A 21248-nucleotide genomic window follows, 5' to 3' on the forward strand; every position below is an offset into this window, starting at 1 on the left:
CATGTTTTTGGAATGTGGGAGGAAACCGGAGTACCCGGAGAAAACTCACGCATGCACGTGGAAAACATGCAAAGAGATGGCCGAGGGTGGCATCGAACTCGGGTCTCCTAGCTGTGTGGTCTGCGCGCTAACCACTTGGCGGCCTATTATTAAAATATATTAACTAAAAATGCACAATTATTCACCTTATTATGCTAGAATAAAGTAGCAATACACTCTTGTTGCTGCTAAGGTTGGATGCAGCAAGACAATCATTTTAAACTTCTGAAATTAACTTAAGGATCAAATGTAAATGATCTAAAAATAGAGAGAAGGGCTTAGATAACAAACATCCCTGAAGGCCTCAAAATTGCCCCTTTGGAATTTACACAAGAGCACCAATCATTCTTCTAATTCTTCTTAGTTCTTCTTAATTCTTCTTAGTTCCAAACATGGGACAAGTTGTATTCTCTAAGAAAAATGGAACCATGGTGGCTTCCAACATCACTGGCATGACAAGGGGATCCCACCTGAGATGTTTTCCACACGACCCTCACAACCTGGGTTGCTGGGGTTTCGGGTTGTGCAGGGCTGTCAAAAGGCAGCTGGAGATGTTGCAGGGCATCCCGCATGCGTGAAGGCCCACATCTGTTTGGTATTGGCTGTTTTTTTTTGGACTGGAAGGGGGGGCTCAGACCTCTCAGGTCTGCTTTCACAGCTCTTCATTTTGTTGCATTTTCCTGATTTATGTTTCCAGTTCAGTCTGTAGAGTACAGATAAATAAATGCACATTATCAGTCTCTCAATAGTATTTCAAAAACATTTTTGTTCACTGAATCACCAAATTACCCTTCTTACCTCCTCTACAGTGTTTGTATTGTGGGATATTTGCTCTCCACATGAGCATATTATTATTAAAATATGTTAATCAATACACTCAATAAGGTAATATTTTGATTAATAATTTAAGGAAATTAATTTAATTTATTGCAATAAAGTCCTGATTTGACTTGAAAAATGTCATCATTCTACAACATTAATATTAAGTGAATGAGAAACCTTCCAGTTCAGCATGGCTGGAAGCTCCTCTGCCGGTCTTGGGAATCGAAACTCGACTGCATTCTAAAGAATTCATCCACAGCTTCACAAATTAACATACTTTCTGGTGATGTTTTGTCTGACAGAGGGCGATGAAACCGGTGTCATGGACAGCCTCATGGAAGCTCTACAGTCTGGGGCAGCCTTCCGCGATCGGCGAAAACGGACGCCACGAAACGGTAAGGCAGAAGTCACCGTATCTTTACTTGCTTGTCTGTTTTTCAGTTGTTGCCAATTTAGTCACTTGCCTGCATCCAAGTGTTTTCAACCATAGACCTACTGTATGTACACATGAGGCCCAGTGCAGCTCTTTCAACACAGGTTTACATTTTCTGCGTATCGAATTTTCCATTGTGAAAAAACCTGCTCTTATTCCTGCTACCAGGTTTACTGCTGTGTTGCCAAATGCACTATTTTACCATGCTTTACCTAGAATCAGTTGACGTTGATCATACAGTATATGTACATTATATACTGTATATAAAATGTAAAATACTGACTCAAGGCCAGTTAATACTCACACTTTCTGCATGCGTATCAACTCCACTCAGGATTACACAATACTGGATTTGTCCACACTCACTTGCATCACATCATTACAACCTTACAGCCTTAAATAAGTAATAATAATAGTAATAACTTTTTTTCTGACTTTATTGCTTATTTTTGTGTCATGCTTTGCATGTTTTATGCAGTTTCTCTTATTTCAGTTCTATGCAACAACAGCGTGAAACCAGCATATACTGTATTTCCTCATAGAGTACCAATAATATATTAGACATAGGGATGTATACTCATTTTATATTTATACATATTTGTAAATTAATTGTTTGTACAAAAGCAATACGCAAAAAATATATTTAGTAATGTCACATATTTTTTTTTAATTATAAAATTATACTGTATTTAAAAAATATTGAAATATTTGATTTAATTTGATTTAATTATGTTGAAGGATTGTAATAGTCACCACTGAAGGACATATGGTGACATATGATGCTATCACTTACAATAGTAATTTAAGCCGCCTTTGGCAATATTATATGAGGAAATACGGTATATTTCCACTATTTTAATTCCACCTTTCTTTCATGGGGTGTGAAAGAAATCTCTATAATACTTTTGTCTTCTTTCTCACACATGCATCATACCCTCCCCCTCTTTCCATTCCTTTGCTCTTTACCTTTTTGGAAAATGTCCATCCATCACATCTTTACAGGTGATCAAAGTCCGTCCAGTCCAGCCTCGCGATGGCCGACTGCTAACTATGGTTACAGAACCTTAGGTGTGTGTTTTTAACTACCTTCTTCTTTAAAAAAAATCTCCATACACAACACCATGCCGTCTCCCGCTGCTCTAATCCTCACCATATAACTCGCATCCTTTCTCGAATCAAGCCGCTCTACAAAGCCCAGAGGCCTGTGGTAGTTGTAAGCAAAATGATGCATCAAAATAAGGATTTAAGCATGTAGGCCACATACAGCGGTGTTATTTGACAGAGCTGTGAAAAAAGCAGTTTTGTGCTGAAATTGTTCCACTCAACAAATATATGCTTTTGTTACCTTTTTGCATGAGCTGAACTCACAGATCCAAAACATTTTCTGTGCCGACACAAAAGGCCCATCTCTCTCACAGATTGGTCACAAATATGTCTGTGTTACTACGTATTCCGGAGGGGTCACAAACCACTGTGTACTTGTATCTTTGACCTCAGCTTATGAATGAAAAATGGGAGCAAAGTGTTTTTATACATTTATATTTTGTTGAGTGTAGTAACAATTAATTAGTAATATTATTAGTAAAACAACAAATTGAAATGACAGGAGTTGGTATTGTAAAAAAAAAAATAGTATTCTTTTTCACCAATTATATTTCATTTAATTAACTTTACAGTCCCAAATCATACAAATAGGCGCCTCATAATTCCAAAATTGAATTGTTGACTATTATAGAATATTGTAAGAATTACCACATGTCATTAATTGAGCCAATCCAGTATTTATTTATTCATCGAGTAGGTACATGGATGTCTCTTTTGGGCCTTGTAGAGCAGCTCCATATTATTGTCTTACGCTGTTACAGCATGGCTATTTCTTGCCTTGTAGCGTAAATAGGTGATATTATATTTCATATCATATTTTTATGCTAGCCCATTTTTATTAGTCTTCATTTTTTGGTATGTTTTTATATATTACCTCTGATGTTTTCAGACACACGTGTGTATGTGTGTGTGTGTGTGTGTATAAAAACATCATATATAAAAACACCTATATACATAAATACATCCATTTTAAGTTACTTTAGTTCATTTCATTTTTTTTCATGCTCTTATTTACCTTTTTCTTTAAGCAAAAGTGTTTTTCCCTCATCATTTATTGATTGTTTTAGTTTGCCAATGCGTGTGAATGTGCTATAAATAAGTTCATATTTATTTAGTGATGTATAATCCTCTTCATCTAAATTTGTGGTAAGTTACTTTTCAATAACTCTTAGCAAGTAATTGGTTGAATTCACTTGAACTGCTTGAGGAGACTCGGGAAATTAAAATATATTAAATGTTACCTTTGGAAACGTGTTGCTTTGGAAATCTATTGCCTGCTTGAGAAGCGTTTCAGTAGCTTTTTTGTAGAGGATGTTTAAGTTTAGAGGTAAATGATTCCTCGCTGTGGAACTGGATAAGAAAATATATCATAGTTGAGAGTACACTAGTACACATCCTGTGTATATGTAGCTCTGATGCTAATGAGCAATGCAACCCAGATGTCCTTATATGGGCATGTCCAGGCACAAGGTTTGTGTACATAGATTGTTCATACAGCGAGTGGCGGGAGTGTGACCAATCACGGTGGAGTATGCTTGGCGGGAGGCGTGTCTGGAGGAGCGCCGGGGGTGGAGTAAATAGCACAGACCGTTATGGCGGAAGGCAGGAAAAGGTGCAAGGTGAAGGAAAAGTCTGGAAGATATAGAAAGCTTTCTGTTCTGGTTATTGTGTGTAGCTGCACTATAGGAGTCCAGAACTCAATACAAAGGCCCAAAAATTAGTATAATAGAAGTGCAACAGAAGGACGTAAATGTTAGCAACACTAGCATAGCTATTACGTATGTGAGCTACAATGCTAACATAACACTGAAATTCTAACATAATCATGCTAAGTTAGCTTAGCCGCTTAAGAAAAACAACAAGGCTCTTTTCTCCAATGAGTGAGACAGATCGAGTTTTCTCACCGTTGGTACTCATAAACAGGCCCGAGGGACACATATTACCAATAAAACATTCTGTTTGCATTAGGGGAACTTTAATAGCAATAACTTTCTGCTTGTGGTCCTTTTGGGGTGAACTACACCGAAGCTGACAACCTCCAGTGTGGGGCAATTCATGGTGCTGCCAGTCACAATTACTCCCAATTCCAAATGGCTTTTCCCATTTCCTTGTCTCCACTTTGTATAAGATGGAAACGCTAACCCAGGAGGCTCACAGCGTTCGAATTGCATTCATGTTATGTAATTACGCCAGCCAGTCCTAATTCAGCACAGAGAAAATGGACGGATTGATGGAGTTGACTGGACGGAGTTGCCAGCATTAGCAAGATAATGCATTGGAATATACTGTAATAATTAAGGTCATTATATGACCTGTTGGAATTGTTCCTGCAATATTCATTAATTGGTTCGCGAGCAAAACATGCATTGTGAGTGTGAATGGTTGTTTGTCTATATGTGCCCGGTGACTGGCCCCGCCTCTCGCCCGAAGACAGCTGTGATAGGCTCCAGCACCCCTGCTAACCTTGTGAGGATAAGCAGTAGAAAATGAATGAATGAATAAAACATGTATCAACTGTACAAGTTAATCCTAACTCATACAAGTGTACAAAGAAATTGTATAATAAAATAAAACGACAACAAAGTAAAATGACTCAAACTTTGAAGGAACAATATTGTCTTTTAGTGGCATTGTATCAGTATTTACGTTAGCATGTGTTTGCAAAACATACTTTGGTCTGTTTGTAATTTAATATTATTTATTGGGGTTATTAATAAGCTCTGGACGCGACTATCGGAAGTGAATTTCCGTAAAGTAGGATAAATAAATATACAGGAAAGTCTCGTTATATCGATATTCTCGGGAGTCGGAAAAAATACCGATATAACCGGACTATCCATATATCCGATCCTGCGGCGAACTGCATTAAAAGTGGGCGGATCTTTGATATGGCATGTAATTTTCTCCTTGAGTTCATGGATTGCGTATCTAGCATGCTTTTGTACTACAATAAATTTTGTACTACAGTAAATAAAAATAAACTTACGCTGTAGTGATTACCGGTTACCGGGACATAATTCACCCCGGAACATAATTCACCCCGGAACTAGGTGTTGCCACCCGGAGGGGTAGGCGCGAGGGACGGGTGTTTTCCGCTGTGTGTGCTGCACTCTGGTGGTGGAAGTGTGAAAAATAAAGTTGACTGGAAGCAGCCGTTCGCCGTGTTCTTTTTTGGTATTGAAATCCTTAAGCAAAGATTGATTTAAGCTGCTTTTGTATCGATATAAGCAGACCAAATTGGCTGGCGGGAGATGAAAAGGGCATCCTAGTAACCGGATTATCATAATAACCGTGTATCGTACTAGCGGAGGTAATTATATCATAAAAGACTAGAAATTTGCCGGGAAATGAAAATAGTATCGTAATAAGTAGTAATTCGTTTTAACCGATATCGATATAACGAGACTTTACTGTATATAAAATGAATAGGCATTTTAGACGTAAATACGGAAAGGGATTATTGTGCCTGTTGTGATATACAATAACTCTAACCTGCAATAAAAGCCTGTAGTTTTGGCGATCGAGTCTGATGCTTGTGTGTCTCCCTACACGTTACAGTGACATTTCAGACATCTAGTGACCAGTGTAGACTACTACATATGATCAACGCCGTCAAATGCGTCTTCTTAATGCCTTTTATTTGTATATTAGTTTATTTAGTGTTTTAGGTATACATACAGTATATATAATTTGCTCAAACATGCGTACTTTTGATTAATAATGGGCCATATTCAACCACAAAACATGATTTAATAATACATTTTTGAAAAACCATGATGATGAAAACAGTGAAGCTGCAAAATGTAAAGGATTTTGCATAGTTTCAACAAAAACACAGTGGAAAAAAGCCAAAGAAAAAGCCAAATATCTTCTCAAATTGTATTTTTTTTAACTTATAAGGCATATGTCTATAAATTGTACTGTTTAGAGGTTTTGACGTGAAAAAAATATGTTGCCACTTGGATAAAGTTGGGCTCTCCATTTTCTATTTCCTGCATTTTCCCTGTGGTAGGACAGTTACCTGGGCATCTGGCAGGAGATTGGCAGATTTAAAACACAAGCCCCTCATACATCCTGCTCCATCGATTTTCGGTCAGGGATGAAAGCCGCAGACTCAGTGGGTCGTTCATAGTGAGGGGCATCCCAAAAGACACATCTATCAGATTTCAAAGAGAGCGCCCAGACAATCTTATATATTTACCGTCTTTTCAACAGTCATTACAATCCCCTGTTCCTTTCTGTGCTATCACCCAACCTCACCTTCACAGGTCGCTCCATCAAAAGTTGCCTTATCACTTCTAAACAGGAAGTCTCATAAGGACTTTCTTGACATGGAACATGAGGGGGTGACTCATTGAAAGTGGAGATAGAACGCGTTTCAGGTTCATAGAACTCTCTCGTATTTCAAAATCAGAATAGTGGACATCTTCCCCTCCCCCTCACTGTATGTTTATTGACGATGAAATTACCTCTCATTAAATTTTAAAGAAGAAAAAGTGGATGGAGAGTCAAAATAAGGACGCCCAAGGGATATAAGTGATGCGGAACAACGAAGGGGGTGGTAACCACCCCATTGTTATGCCCAAAGGCCTTTTTGACATCGTCAAAGGTTAATCCTAAGACATTCTAGGGACATGTTGAATATAGATCTAATTCATTTCGTGTAACTCGTGGTTCCTAGGCTATTTATGGCCCACATTGTACTATAACTACCAAAAACATAGTTATACATTTTTAGAAATTCGAACGCCTCATCCCAGTAACATACTTGTACATATATGGGGTTGTTGCGCCAGAGGCTATAGAGGTGATGATGCAACTCCTCAACAATGGATTAGGCGTGAGAACAATTTTAGGGCCATAAAAACGGCCACTAGGTGGCAGAAGTGTATTATAGGGGAAGGAAAAACACACATGACAGGAAGAGGAAGCCCTTGAATAAAGGCAGCTGTTACTTTGGTTGTGTTCAATACCGCATACTTATCTACTACTCATACTAACTCTTTGAGTATGCAGTGTGTCTACACTGGCAGTATGTGATTTTTGAGTATGCAAGAAGTTCCCGGATGGATACTGCATTCACCAGAAATGTTGAATATGTATCATCAGCTCACTACTCACACCCAAATTACCCAGGATGCAACGCAACATGAGGTAAAAAACCCCAAAACATTGGCTGAACACTGAGCAGCAGGATGGACCAAACGGTGGTGTCAAGCAGGATATATTCCGAGTTGGTTTGCTTCTTGTTTCAAAGTAAAAGTATTGATTTATCACTTTTTGTATGAGAAAAGTAAGGGGGTGTTTTATTTTGTGAAAATAACCAGAGGTGCATTGCTTGCTTAAATTTTGCCAAATTCGTCTGAACAAAATCGTAAACGGTTGGTATTTGGATCGAGTACATGGCACACTCTGGATCTAAACGGACACTTTTCTCAACTTTTTGACTCGCGGGCCGCATTGATTTAACAAAATTGACGGGGAGGGGCGGACTACATAGTATTTTACAACAGTCCATTTGCACACATAAAAGTGTCATGCAATCTGCCATATGTGCACTTTGAGATTATTTATTTGATGTAAAGTGCGTTATAAATTAAAATTATTATTATCATTATTATTATTAATTAATTCATTCATTTTCTACCTATCTAGGTCATTATATATAACACTCTGACTCACGTTGTCATCTTACAAATAACACTAAACTCATCACACAGCAACCTAACATTGAAAAGCTATAACTGAGAAATATACAAACATGTACCAATATTCATTCATTCATTTTCTACCGCTTATCCTCATGAGGGTCACGGGGGTGCTGGAGCCTATCCCAGCTGTCTTGGGTATATTATTATTATTATTATTATTATTATTATTATTATTATTGGGTTGTATGTTGACTTTAAATGAAATACTTTGGAAAGAACAGGCGGGCCATATTCAAACACTTGGCGGGCCGGATGTGGCCCACCCCTGGTCTAATGGATTGGGTATGCAGTATGGAGTGTAGATAGTATAGGCATGGAAGTATGTAGTAGTAAGTATGCGGTTTCAAACACAGCCTTTGACTACCGGGTGGGAAAAAAATGCATTGTGGGAAAATACTATAGCATGCGCACATGCACACAGGTACGTGCACACAAATGCACAGTTCCAACTCGGTTAGGTTCCAAATGTGAGAATTGTAAATAGCTCATGGTTATTTTGATGTTAAAAAACAAACATGTTAGTGTTGTTTATGTTGGAATAGATTTTTAGATTAAAATATACAATATACAATACAATACACATACTCACAAAAGCAAAATTTGTGTATGCAATGTTTTTGGAAACCTTTTTTGTCAATAAGGACACACGTGTGAGGGAATTTTTAGAACTTCTTAGAGTGAATGCATGATATCGCTGACTTCCAAATGACCCTCATCTTGCAAAGCATTCTATATCTTACTACCTGAGGCCAAAGCGACTCATACTTGGGGGATTAATTTGCACACATAACATTAGTTATTTCCCCTTTCTCTACCTTCTGTGTGGCAGTTGCACTCTTCATGCATTACAGTTCGTGTTCTTCCAAATGGAGGTCTATAAGGCCACCTCCCTGCTTCTACTCGGTTGTGTTAATACTTTAGATGCTATTCATCGGACCGGCCCTAGAGGCTGACATGCAGGAAGTTGAGCGAAGGTGATTTAGACGTATTTTTTTTAAGACGAAGAGGTCCCCAGCAGGACTCCACGGTGCCACATGCTGTTGTTTGGACAGCTTTAGCAGATTTGACATATTAAAAGGCAAGATGAGAGCATAGCGCTGCTGTTTGAAATCTATCACCTGTTTCCTGTAGATAAGGAGAGGTAAGGCAGATTATGCACTGCCACTTCTTTTAAGAGTTGATGTCCTTGGGTGTCGATAAATCCTTTAAAACTCGCATTGAACCAAATAAATTAATAAATAAGGCACTTTATTTTATTTCTCTCATCTCTGTGTGGAGTTTGCATGTTCTCCCCGTGCATGCGTGGGTTTTCTCCGGGTATTCCGGTTTCCTCCCACATTCCAAAAACATGCTAGGTTAATTGGCCACTCCAAATTGTCCATAGGTATGAATGTGAGTGTGAATGGTTGTTTGTCTATATGTGCCCTGTAATTGGCTGGCCACCAGTCCAGGGTGTACCCCGCCTCTTACCCGAAGACAGCTGGGATAGGCTCCAGCACCCCCGCGACTCTTGTGAGGACAAGCGTTAGAAAATTAACCTGAACCTGAACTAACCTGAACTAAATACACAGTGCAAATAAGAGGCAGGTGTGTGTTTAGACACATAAGAGACAGGAAGTGTTTACAAAATAAAGGCATAGAAACTGGCATAGGAAGACATAGTAACTGAGGCATAGTTCCGTAGCACTGCAGCTAAAAAATACATTTTAACTACAACCGGTCTCCCCTTTGCATTCTGGGTTTTTGCCAGCATCAACACCATACTAAGGCTTGACTTTTTCTTTTATACATATTTAAATTGCATGTTAAACAGAAATGTTGTCAGTTTAAAAAGTCATACCGGTAACACTATCCTGATTTGTGTTAATTGTATTACTTAATAATGCATAATAATAATAATTAATCACAGGGTAATATCATAGTCAATGAAAGTATTATTTATCACATATTCTGTACTATCAAAAATGTATTATCCAAAAATATTCTGTCAACTCTACTCTACTTTAACTTTACCCTTCTCTCTCCCACGCAGACACAAACATCATAAAACAAATCTAATGGGAAAATGCCAAAAACACACGCAAACCCCAAAAACACCTGTGTCTGAGATAAATGCTGCAAGTTCTCGGAACAAACTGAAAGGTACGCCGTGCTTTGCCCTCATCTATTACTAAATAAAAATGAAATATAATACAATTTTAAAAAGTCATTGGGATGCAAATATTTTTTCAACCTGCCAAAAAAGTGGACAGGGTCTAGGAAACCTAATAAAAAGCCCCCACCAAGAGGCTGATTGATGTAAGAAGCACTCAGCCCAGCTGCTTATTGAGCCATCAATGAAGTCACGCACATCACGAACTAGCTTATCATATCCACTCATATCCTGCACTATGCAGTTTTTTTATTTCTTGCTCCTCGGTCTCCTAACAATATTGCTTCCCAAGTGTGGGGGCAGTTATGAAAGGTCACCCTAAGTGTAAATCGTCAATAGTGGATCAATTTCCGAGGGCAAATATGCTTTGGAGGTCCCATAATGGAGGGTTTTATCTTATTTTTACCCGCGGCACATTCACACAATAAGCTTGATATGGTTCATCCTGTGATGAATTCCTATTAGAGCTATAAATTTGCAGTGTTTAAAGGCAAATAAATGCCCAGTAAAGTGGGGCGAGACCATCCCACTCGCTGAAAAATGACCCTCATATAATGTAATCTTGCTGAAGCCGTCATGCTTAGTGCTGAAAGATGAACAAGTTGCTGTGCTAGAATTAAAGCAAATAGACATACAGGAGGACCATCTGATCACCAGGAAACGTACGTAGGAGTTGGACGCCTCCTGTTTGTTCCGCTTACAATAACAAAGAACTATACACAGTGTGTGGAAAAAGTGTTTTCCCTCTTCCTCAAATCATCAAACAAATGTAAACAATGACAACACAACTGCACACAAAATCTAACAGTCCACCTGGTATTATTGTATCTGTAAAATTGTCATGCAATCTGCTATTATTATTTATTATTTTATATTTATATTTAAATATTTTAAAAAAAATAAAATATTATAATAATTACAATAAAATTAAAATAATAATTATTATATTATTATTATGTAAAATATGCAAATATAACAATAATATTATATATAATTAATATAATAATTAGCATTAATATAATAATTATAATAATCATAATAGTTATAATAATAATTATAATAATCTAATAATAATCTAATAATAATCTAATAATAATCTAATAATAATCTAATAATAATAATAATAATTATTATTATGTGCTTGTGTCCCTTTTTTCAGGAGCACTTTGTAAACAACAGACCATGTCAAAAAACGAAATTGATAAAACCATCAAAAGGTTGGCTCAGGCCATGATGCCAGGTTGTATGTTGAGTTTAAATGAAATACTTTGGAAAGATTGGGCGGGCCGTATTCAAACACTTGGCGGGCCGGATGTGGCCCCCGGGCTGTAGTTTGCTCACCCCTGCTCTAGACCATCATACTACCACCAGCATATTTTACTGTTGGTATGATTTTGTTTTTTCTGAAATGTTGCATCACTTTTATGCTGGATGTGATGGGACACAGAACTTCCAAAAAGTTTAACTTTTGTCTTTTGAGTATTTTCCACAAAGTTGTAGTTGATCATGAAGATGTTTTCTGGAAAAATTGGGATGAGCTTAACTCATTCAATCCCAGTCATTTTTCAATAGACATCCCTTCTCAGTACCGGTCATATTTGAAGATTTTGGCACACAGAATATTGTGTAGTAGTGCTATATAAACATGGTAAATAACCAAAAGAAAACATTCTGAAAAAAGGTAGTTTCTGTATTTTTTCCATTCTTTAGTTATCAGCAGTAGAACATCGGTAAGTTTCAGCAAAATTTCAGGTTTCAACAAAAAAAGGAAAAAAAAACCTTTTTGTTGTACATGCTATGATGTTGGCTTAGAGAAGAAACATTTTTTATATTCATTATATTGAGTTGAATAATGCATAATGAAAAATTGCTTGGTAGAATCAAGACTGTGACAGCTACAACAAAGATAAAAGCTGAATTAGAAAACCACCCAGTCCTGTAAAAATGTGAAAAAAGTGGGAGGTGGACACACCATATTGCACAAAGTCTGTTTTAAATTCTGTTTGTTGCCCTGGGTAGGAATTGTTGTCATATTTGTTTGTCAAGCCTAATCAAATTCACAGATTTATCCAAAATAGGCTGTTTTTGCATCACATTTATTTTACAAATGCTGATGCTTTACCACTGCAGCAGAAAGCATTGTCTAGCATTGTAATGTTGCACTTTGTTCAGCAGTACTTGAACACACCATAGATGGGAAAATTAGTTTGAATATGGAAGAACTAGTTTTGACAGTCAATCTGGTCTAAAACCGTGCAGCAAGTTAAAAGTGAAGATCTGTTTGTGTCCTTATTGGAAGTATTACAGACACGCGATGTTGATTATGTAACAAGGCTTGCAGAAACGCTAACTTGTAGCCTGACGACCAGGCTAAAGGCGAGACCGTGTTTCCGATTCTGTCTGTTCATGGATCTTACATTGTCCTTCAATAGTGGTGAGTATAATATTTAATATGCACTACAGTTTATACTGGGGACCTCTACACATTATACTTGAGATGTGTTTAATAAGTGTCGGGATTGTGTCACGAGTGACCAATGGTAATGTAATGGTAATGGTTTTATTTCATTTGAACGTGCATCAGATTACAATTGAATGCATCACATAATCAGTTCCCAGTTCCACATGTCCAAAAGGAGTAGGAAGAAGCAAAGCTTATTAAATCCTACCCCTCCATCTGGTACTTTTACAATCAGTAACTGTTACATTTGTTCACTTCCTGCTTTCCATAATACAGTTTAAAGGTTTTTTTTTGTTATTTTTTTTTTAAATAATGCACCTAAGTACTGGGTGATATGAGCATCCAATGCCATAATGGGTACCATAGTAAGTGTCAATATAGTGATATATATAGCACATCATGACTGGTTCAAGACTCTTCATCCTTGTATTTAGCAAACATCAACTGCTTGTATTGTTTCTTGAATTGGCTCATCGTTGTGCATTGTTTGATTTCCTTACTCAATCCATTCCATAGTTTGATTCCACATACTGAAATGCTATGGCTAGCATAACGTAGTCCTAGCATAGAAGTGTTTCAAATGTACTTCTTCCCTGAGATCATATTTCTCCTCTCTTGTAGAGAAGTATTGGATGACATTTTTAGCTCATTGCTTATTGTTAGCCTTATGCATTATTTTAGCTGTTTGAAGATGAACTATATCAGCAAGTTGAAGTATTTGTCATTTTAGAAATAAGGAGTTAGTATGTTCTCTGTAGGCGGCATTATGAATTATCCTTACTGGCCTTTTTTGCAGTACATTTAGCCAGTGAAGATTGCTTTTATATTTATTAGCCCATATTTCCACACAATAAGTAAGATATGGTAGAACCAGAGAGCAATAAAGAGTGTGGAGTGATTTCTGATTGAGAACAAATTTTGCTTTGTTCAATACTGAAATATTTCTGGCCACCTTTATGTTGTATATTTGTAATATGAGGTTTCCAGCTCATATTTCCATCTATTGTGATCCCCAGAAATGTATTTTCCTTCACCCTTTCAATGTCTACACCGTCTATTTGTATTTGCTGGTGTGTGTCCTTTCTGCTGTTACCAAACAACATGATTTTAGTTTTACTTAAGTTCTTAAGTTCTTAAGTTACAATCTATTATCATCAAACCATCTTTTTAGTGTGACCATTTCTTCTCTGACCTTTGTAGTTACTTTGGTGATATCATTGATGTAAAAGTTGAACAGTTTTGGCCCCAGGCAACAATGGCAAGTGAAGAGACAATCAGATGCTAATCTAATCATTACATTCACTTTTATTGCAAATGTTGATCCAGGAGGACATCACCATCAAGCCAGCAGTTGGGTTTTGATGGAACCCTTAAAGGTTATTTATAGTTTTTTATAGTGTTGAACAGGAATATACATTGAACGTCATGCACATCGATCGTGAGGGATTAGAAATGTTAAAAATAGACTTCCATGGCGATGCTACGCTGCTGCACTCTATGGGTTACGCTTCCATCACTAATGCCAACTGATGCCCATTTGCTACGCTCTTCCCTGCGTTTTACTTATTTATCTGTTTATTTGCGTCAGCTTTACTTATTGATGGGCCTCAAGGATATGATGGCAATCTCCATTTGCTCCAAGACACTAATAGAGCAGCACTTGGCTCCACCAAAAAAAAAAAAAAGAAGGCAATGGACAAGACACGGTTCACCCGCAGTTAAGGTTACCATTATGTCTTGTAATGGAAAAATGAAATGGGCCATTTTACTTGCAGAGTACAAATACCACTGGTTTAACCTTGTAGCCATTTGATGTATACACTCCATCTCTTCCTAGGTTTGTTTGGCTTTTGTAAAACTACTAAAGTAAAAGTACTTGCTTGCTTTTGTAAGCCTTCTAGAAGCTTGAGCAGCACTTTCAGCTCTATGAAATGGCCTGTGCGGTAATAGTTGACCACAATAATACCCATGAGGCTTGGAAATGCTAATGTTGTTCGCTCTCTGTGTTTTTTGCTGGAATATTTGGTAACATTTCAGGATGTTGTCGTACATTCAGACCTGCATTTTTAGGCTGATTTTGGTCAATTTTTTGTCTATTTTTTAAGTCTACACGCACTTATTCAGACGTTGACCTCTGAAAACGAAAAGACGCAAATTTAGCAAACTCTAGCCTTAAAACCGATGTACATGCCGAATAGTATTTATGGTGTATTTTTCCACCTCTAATTAGTATTATTTCATTGCTTTTGGTGGCATTTAATGGAAAGGTAATGTAATTAGTGAGTGTGATTGTTGTTGATTCTCTCAATGACATATTTGCTGTTGTAAGCTACTGAGGGAACAGCAAAGCTTAGCTGCACCCCTGTGTGTCATTTGGAGGTCATTTGCTTTACACGCCAATATTTCTAGCTCGAGGTCTGCCAGAGGACCTTTGGTCTACACATACAAATCTAGTATGCCAGTTTGGAAACTTTGAGGCATATTTTAGCCTAACTTTTAGAATAATTCCAGTGAACCAATTTTCTATACTGCTTGTCCTCATTAGGGTCATGGGTGAGCTGGAACCTGTCCCAGCTGACTATGAGTTAGAGGTGGTGGGGTCACATTCGCACTTCTGACTGCTTGCTAACCACAAGGTCAATAGTAAAACCAAATGCCAGTAATCACATAAAAAAAAATGTCTTCCACTGATAATTCACTTTATTGATTGAGTTTAAATTGCCTCTTCAGGGTTTAATCCAATAATTTATATAACCGAAGCATTAAAGAGCTCATCATGGTATTGTTCATTTGTAGACTACTCCATTGTGCGTCAATCATACTGATGCATCATGCTTCTGAAATAGTGTCTTCCATCAAATAAACACCCGGTACCTACTGCAGTTGAGTTAATAAACATACCCCGAATCCCTATATGAAAGTATGAAATGATTGTTTCTCTTATCAGTTGATCACTGGCGCTAAAAGCTTCTTCTTCTTATATTATTATATATATTAATATTGCTATTATTCATAGGTAATCAAGAACATTTTACCGTAGATAGAATTGGCGACATATTAAAAGACTGTGTGTGGTATATGCCCCTATGTAGTATAACATGTACTATTGGTTTTATATACTGTGTATCCTTGGACATGAAGGTATTTGTGTGTAGTGCATGCAAACTGTTCAGTGTTCTCTCATAATGTCCATTTGCTTTATAACACGTCTACCCTGAAGGCATCGCCAGCTAAGTAAAAGATGAGGGCGCTCACCGCATTACCTCCACTATTTTTTTTTTCTTTTTTCCCATACTTCCTCTCCAGATTAGTTTCTTCCAGTTGCCCGGGTCACTCTTGCCTCAGGGCAGATTAGGGCAGATTTGAGCAGAGATGTTCTTTTTAGATTCCTGACGAGTAGAGAGGTGTAGTTTCTTCATATTGCAGCTGCATTTGGAAATATTTTGTTGTTGTTGCATTTCGGAGGTTATGTTTGGGTGACTCGTCAATTTTGCCTGGCCTGTAGTTGACTTGGGTTTTTTTGGCTCCAAAAGGTTAGACTTTTTTACGAAAGACAGTGAAATAAAAACTGCATATTTATGCATCCTTAGAGTAATTTCTGCTCTGAAAATGACAAGTGGGCGCCCACTATGGGTTGTGTCCAAAATTACATGCAAGGATACAAAATTGAATAAAACATAGTCAATGACTTTTGGGCAATTAGTGAATAAGTCCCGCTTGTGCCCCTGCAAAGACGTTTTGCTTATGTCTTTCCAGTCAGCCTTTGTCAAATTGCAGTCAGTGTTCTGCAGATAGCATTGTGTGAGAAATTTCAAGGCAGTCTGATTCATGGGGTTTAATAACAGCACCACCAACTGGTGCAATATCACAGTGGGGATGCATGTTCTAGAATCTTATCACCATATTTTGTTGCTGCGCTTCACCACAGGCGGTCTTACTTTTTCCACAATAGTCTGTTCTGTGTCTAAAAATAGCATTCCGTCATTGTAAATATTCAAACATTATACATTATGATTAGTGGGAGAGCATGTAAAAATCATTTACGGGTGTGCATTATTAATGTGTGCGCCACAACGGGATCATTTTCTCCCTCCCGACACCAACTTTAATATTTTTATGAAGGCAACAGAGTGTCTAAGCGATTGATTTTTCTTTTTGCGTGTTGTAAAACTTTTATGGCGGTAAACATAGCCCAAGAAGCAACACTTTCATAATTTTACTGGCTTTTTTTGTGCAGGCTAAATCGATGGGATGCTACTTATAAATCGAGAATGACTGAACAAGGGAATCAGTCAATGAGAGAGGCGGCGGCTAAAGGTCTTGATGGCTTGATGGCCCAGATGACAGCTTGTGAAAGCAAGAAAGACTGATTAGGCAATATGTTATAATGCTGCATTAGTGTCTGCACGCATGCTCTCTCGTCTCATCTTTGTCTCTTCCTCTCCTTGACTTGCAACTCTACTTAACTACACTTGCTGGAAATGTAGTTTAAGTTCTATGGACCACTTTGTGTAACTTAAGGGTGTTCATCTGCATAACCACAATTTGGTACACATCTATAGTGTACAGTCAGGCACATAATTGGTTGGAAAATATTAGGGATGAGCAAGTCTGTATCTATTCACCCATCTAAATGATCTGCATCCGTTGGAGTGGGCGAGGCATAAACCGGAAGTGGACGCGGTTTAAGCTGGAATGACGCCATCAAGCAAAGCATCCTTGCTGAGACACAAATGTGACTAAGCAACTAAAGTTATTGACCATTGGTCTGTTGCTGGTAAAATGTTGAGGATACGGTATCTGTATGCCATGTATGCTCACGTCTTACAATGCATTTTGAGCACAACCCATAGGGGGTGCTATTTACAGTCTCATTGCCCTCAGTGTCCTCTTGGATAAAATTTGTCTCCCTAACCACAGGAGACGCTCATTCTTCATTCTTTCATTTTCTATAATGCTTATCCTCACGAGGTCGCATGCTGGAGCCTATCCCAGCTGTCTTCGGGTGACAGGGGTACCCCCTGGACTGGTGGCCAGCCAATCACCGGGCACATATAGACAAACAACCATTCACACTCATATTCATACCTATGGACAATTTGGAGTGGCTAATTAACCTAGCATGTTTTCAGAATGTGGGAGGAAACCGGAGTACCCGGAGAAAACCCACACAAGCACGGAGAGAACATGCAAACTCCACGCAGAGATGGCAGAGGGTGGAATCGAACTAGCTGTGAGGCCTGCATGCGAACCACTCGGCCCCTTATTAGAGTTGTTCGAATTTTGTAGTTGTCCAAATTAAGGCAGAGATATCAATGTGCAGTTTGTTTTTTCCCAACTTTTGGCAATGTAGATGCAACATAATCGGGCTTTAGCTTCAGCATCTACTAATTTCTTCCTAACTTTACCCATTTGCCCACTTCCATGCCCCTGTTTTCCTTAATCGCTTCACTTTCCATCCTATCCTGTCTCCATCAATTCCAATGACTCCATGTCACCCAGGCCAGAATTATTACCTCTTGGACGGAACATTCAGTCCAGTGGCGCCACACTCCGCTCTCTCCGCCTGCATTATCCATTTACGGCATATCCCCTTTTGTAGCCAGGCGTCTTCCTATAGCCTCGTAATGGTAGGAGTCATGGCCACCCCGTGCATTTGTGCTGTAATACAAGACATTGTCATTAGTGTGAGGACGCCGCTGTCTCTCATGTCCATTACATTAATTGCTACACATCGCTGGCCGCCGTCCCCGCGGTGTTGCGTTACATTGCTGGCGTTCTCCATCGACTCACTGTGCTGCTCAATCGTTCTGCCCAGGAAGGTGAGAAAGGTAATTGAGATATGCTCTACAGAGAATTAGGTATGGATGTTTTTACTCTCAAGGAGATGATCATGCCTGCTTGTTTGTATTTGAGAGGATGCCAATGTCTGAATGTTTTCACATGCAGCAAATTGAAGCCAAGTGCCCTTCCACCCTGCTGTCTTGTCAGTCATCTCTCCTCATAATAGGAAAGCAGGCCAACACCATAATTGCTTTGATGGTCCAGCCTGAAAAAAATCACTTCTGGGCATAAAAAGAGGCCTTGGAGATGGCAGCCAGAGAGAAAAGGTGCGAATGTATTAAAGCACTTAGCGTTCCTCTGGGGCATGTGGCCCAGATTTCCCTTCAAAGGAAAAATATAAGGAAAGGAGGAAGGAGAGCGGGGGGTGGGCCGTGCCTCTTCCCGGCTAGAATAAATGGCAGTAGAAGCAATAATACGCACGCAGGCTCCATTATGTCAAAATGGAGTGTTTTTCAGCAACAACACAATGGCATTGCCATAGTTAACTGGCAGGTGGAGAAAGGGGGACTTCACTGGAAGTAATCTGATTTTGAACGGGGACTCGCATCTATGGGAGCACCTCCAGTCAGGCCTTTTGTCCGGGAACAAAAGTTTGGCCGTGTGGAAGTAGAGCTTTTAATGTTTCTGTAAGACTGAGTGAAAAGATCCTTCGGATGTCCCGAGGCCTCGGCTGCTTTCGGACTGCAAACAGGCACATGACAGCAAGGTCAGCTTTTTGGTTGCATAAAGATTTCTGAAAAACGATACTTGGTATGGACTTATCTTTACTTGGCTTGGCATCCACACTGGTATTTTAATCATGGGACCAGTGCAGTTTGGAAGTGAAGAACATGTGAATGCAGTAAAGACATAATCTCATACATGCTAATGGTAATGGTAATGGTAATGGTTTTATTTCATTTGAACATGCATCAGATTACAATTGAGTGCATCCCATAATCAGTTCCCAGTTCCACATGTCCAAAAGGAGTAGGAAGAAGCAAAGCTTATTAAATCCTCCATCTGGTACTTTTACAATCAGTAACTGTTATATTTGTTCACTTCCTGCTTTCCATAATACAGTTTAAGGTTTTTGTTTATATATATATATATTTTTTTTAACAATAATGTACCTCATACCGAAGTACTCGGTGATATGACCATCCAATGACATAATGGGTACCATAGTAACTGTCAATATAGTGATATGTATAGCACATCATGACTGGTTCAAGACTCTACATAAATACTGTATGAGATTTACCAGCTCCAAAAAAGCCTCCAAAATGGACTTTTAAAGAGCAATGTCTCTCACACACACCATGCCAGCAGAGCAAACACACCAGAGTTTGTTTTAATCGAACCAAAAATGACAAATATGAACAGATATATCATCAATAATGCTTCCCTGAACCACTCGGTGAAGAGTGAAGCTGGGGGTCAGGTTTTAACAGATTCTCACAATGAGTGAACTTGATAATCACAGCTGAAAGAAAATGATGCATCATTCCTTTATAAAACGCATTTGACAGCCAAACTGATGGTGTGGTCCTCTGTGACTCACTCCCGTGTGAATGATTTTCATTGATCCTTTGTGCTAAAAGGCCTCTTGAATGGATTCTGGCTGCAGCTAGCGGGTGACTGTTGGTAGGAGGAAAAAAAAAAAGTTACGGTCAATTATGGCTGCCTGCTGCACAGGGTGAGTTGTTGTCATTGAAACACAAAAGCAATGGAGCTATTTGACTAACTTCCCCCTCCTCCTACCGATACACGAAACCTCCAGAGATCACAAGCTCCCCAAGACCCCCCCCCCCCCAAAAAAAAAAAATCCACAAGGTCTGCAACTTCATTCATCCCAGTCGGAATTGTATCTTTTCCCAGCCTGCCTAAGACACGCCCCTTGTTAGTTCCACCCATGTTTCTTTGCCTGCCGTCAATTCATGGCATCTTTATCTTCAAGGTATAATACCACATCTTTGACCCCCTTTTGGGGGGCAGGGTATGCTTTTGTGCATGGTTGATGGACCATTACTCCCAGTTTATCCACACTGCAGGTGTAATTCTTGCCAAAGGAACCATTGGCCCATCGGCATACTGTCGAGTGACAACATCCATTTAAAACGTTTGTTTGCTACAACAAATTGGTCCAAAATGCTGCTGCCCAAGTTTTGACTAGAACTATGAGAAAATATTTTTTTCCAGTGCTAGTTTCACAACACTGGCCCCCTGTAATATGTAAATTTGTATTTAAAATTTGTCTCTTTTTTCACAAAACACTAAATAATCAAGTAGCATTGTACAATAGAATAACTTATGGTTCCCCATAAACCCTCTCAAGTGCTTTCTGTGCCTTTTGTCCCACCCTGTGTCTCTATGTCCGCCTGCTGAGTGACGATTCTATTCAGTTTTATTCTTTTGTGGAAGTTTTCTTGCCTTCCTCACCCAAGTAAAGCTGGTTTTCTTTGATGTACTATATACGTATGAGGGACCTGGGGCCCGCTGCACAAAACTAGGATAAGGGATTAAGCCAGGTTAAGCTTGGTTATCCTGGCTCAATTTATCCATGATGCGGTTGCACAAAAGTGGGATAGTAGAAAATGGGATCTAAGATTCATTCTGTGGATTTAGCCTACTCCAGATCAGGTTAATACCGAGGATGTACGTATTTAATCTCATCTCTTGTCTCAGTCAGTAGCCACCATA

The 21248-nt window shown here is 38.7% G+C and overlaps 1 protein-coding gene across 6 annotated transcripts in view; it reads left to right on the top strand.

Moving 5' to 3' along the window:
- diaph2 (diaphanous-related formin 2) overlaps window positions 1-21248 on the top strand; it is a 388637-nt gene that overhangs the window by 331064 nt on the left and 36325 nt on the right. For 5 of the 6 annotated variants that reach the window (XM_078788633.1, XM_078788637.1, XM_078788635.1 and 2 more), the window contains 2 exons: window positions 1164-1256; window positions 2297-2362. In XM_078788633.1, the coding sequence (XP_078644759.1) occupies window positions 1164-1256; window positions 2297-2362 (159 nt within the window). The remainder of the gene's footprint in view (window positions 1-1163; window positions 1257-2296; window positions 2363-21248) is intronic. The other variant, XM_078788638.1, reaches the window with a different exon arrangement.

The sequence above is a fragment of the Doryrhamphus excisus genome, linkage group LG23 (assembly GCF_037039965.1).
Source record: "Doryrhamphus excisus strain RoL-2023G ecotype Guam linkage group LG23, RoL_Dexc_Guam_v1.1, whole genome shotgun sequence".
NCBI classification, from domain to species: domain Eukaryota; kingdom Metazoa; phylum Chordata; class Actinopteri; order Syngnathiformes; family Syngnathidae; genus Doryrhamphus; species Doryrhamphus excisus.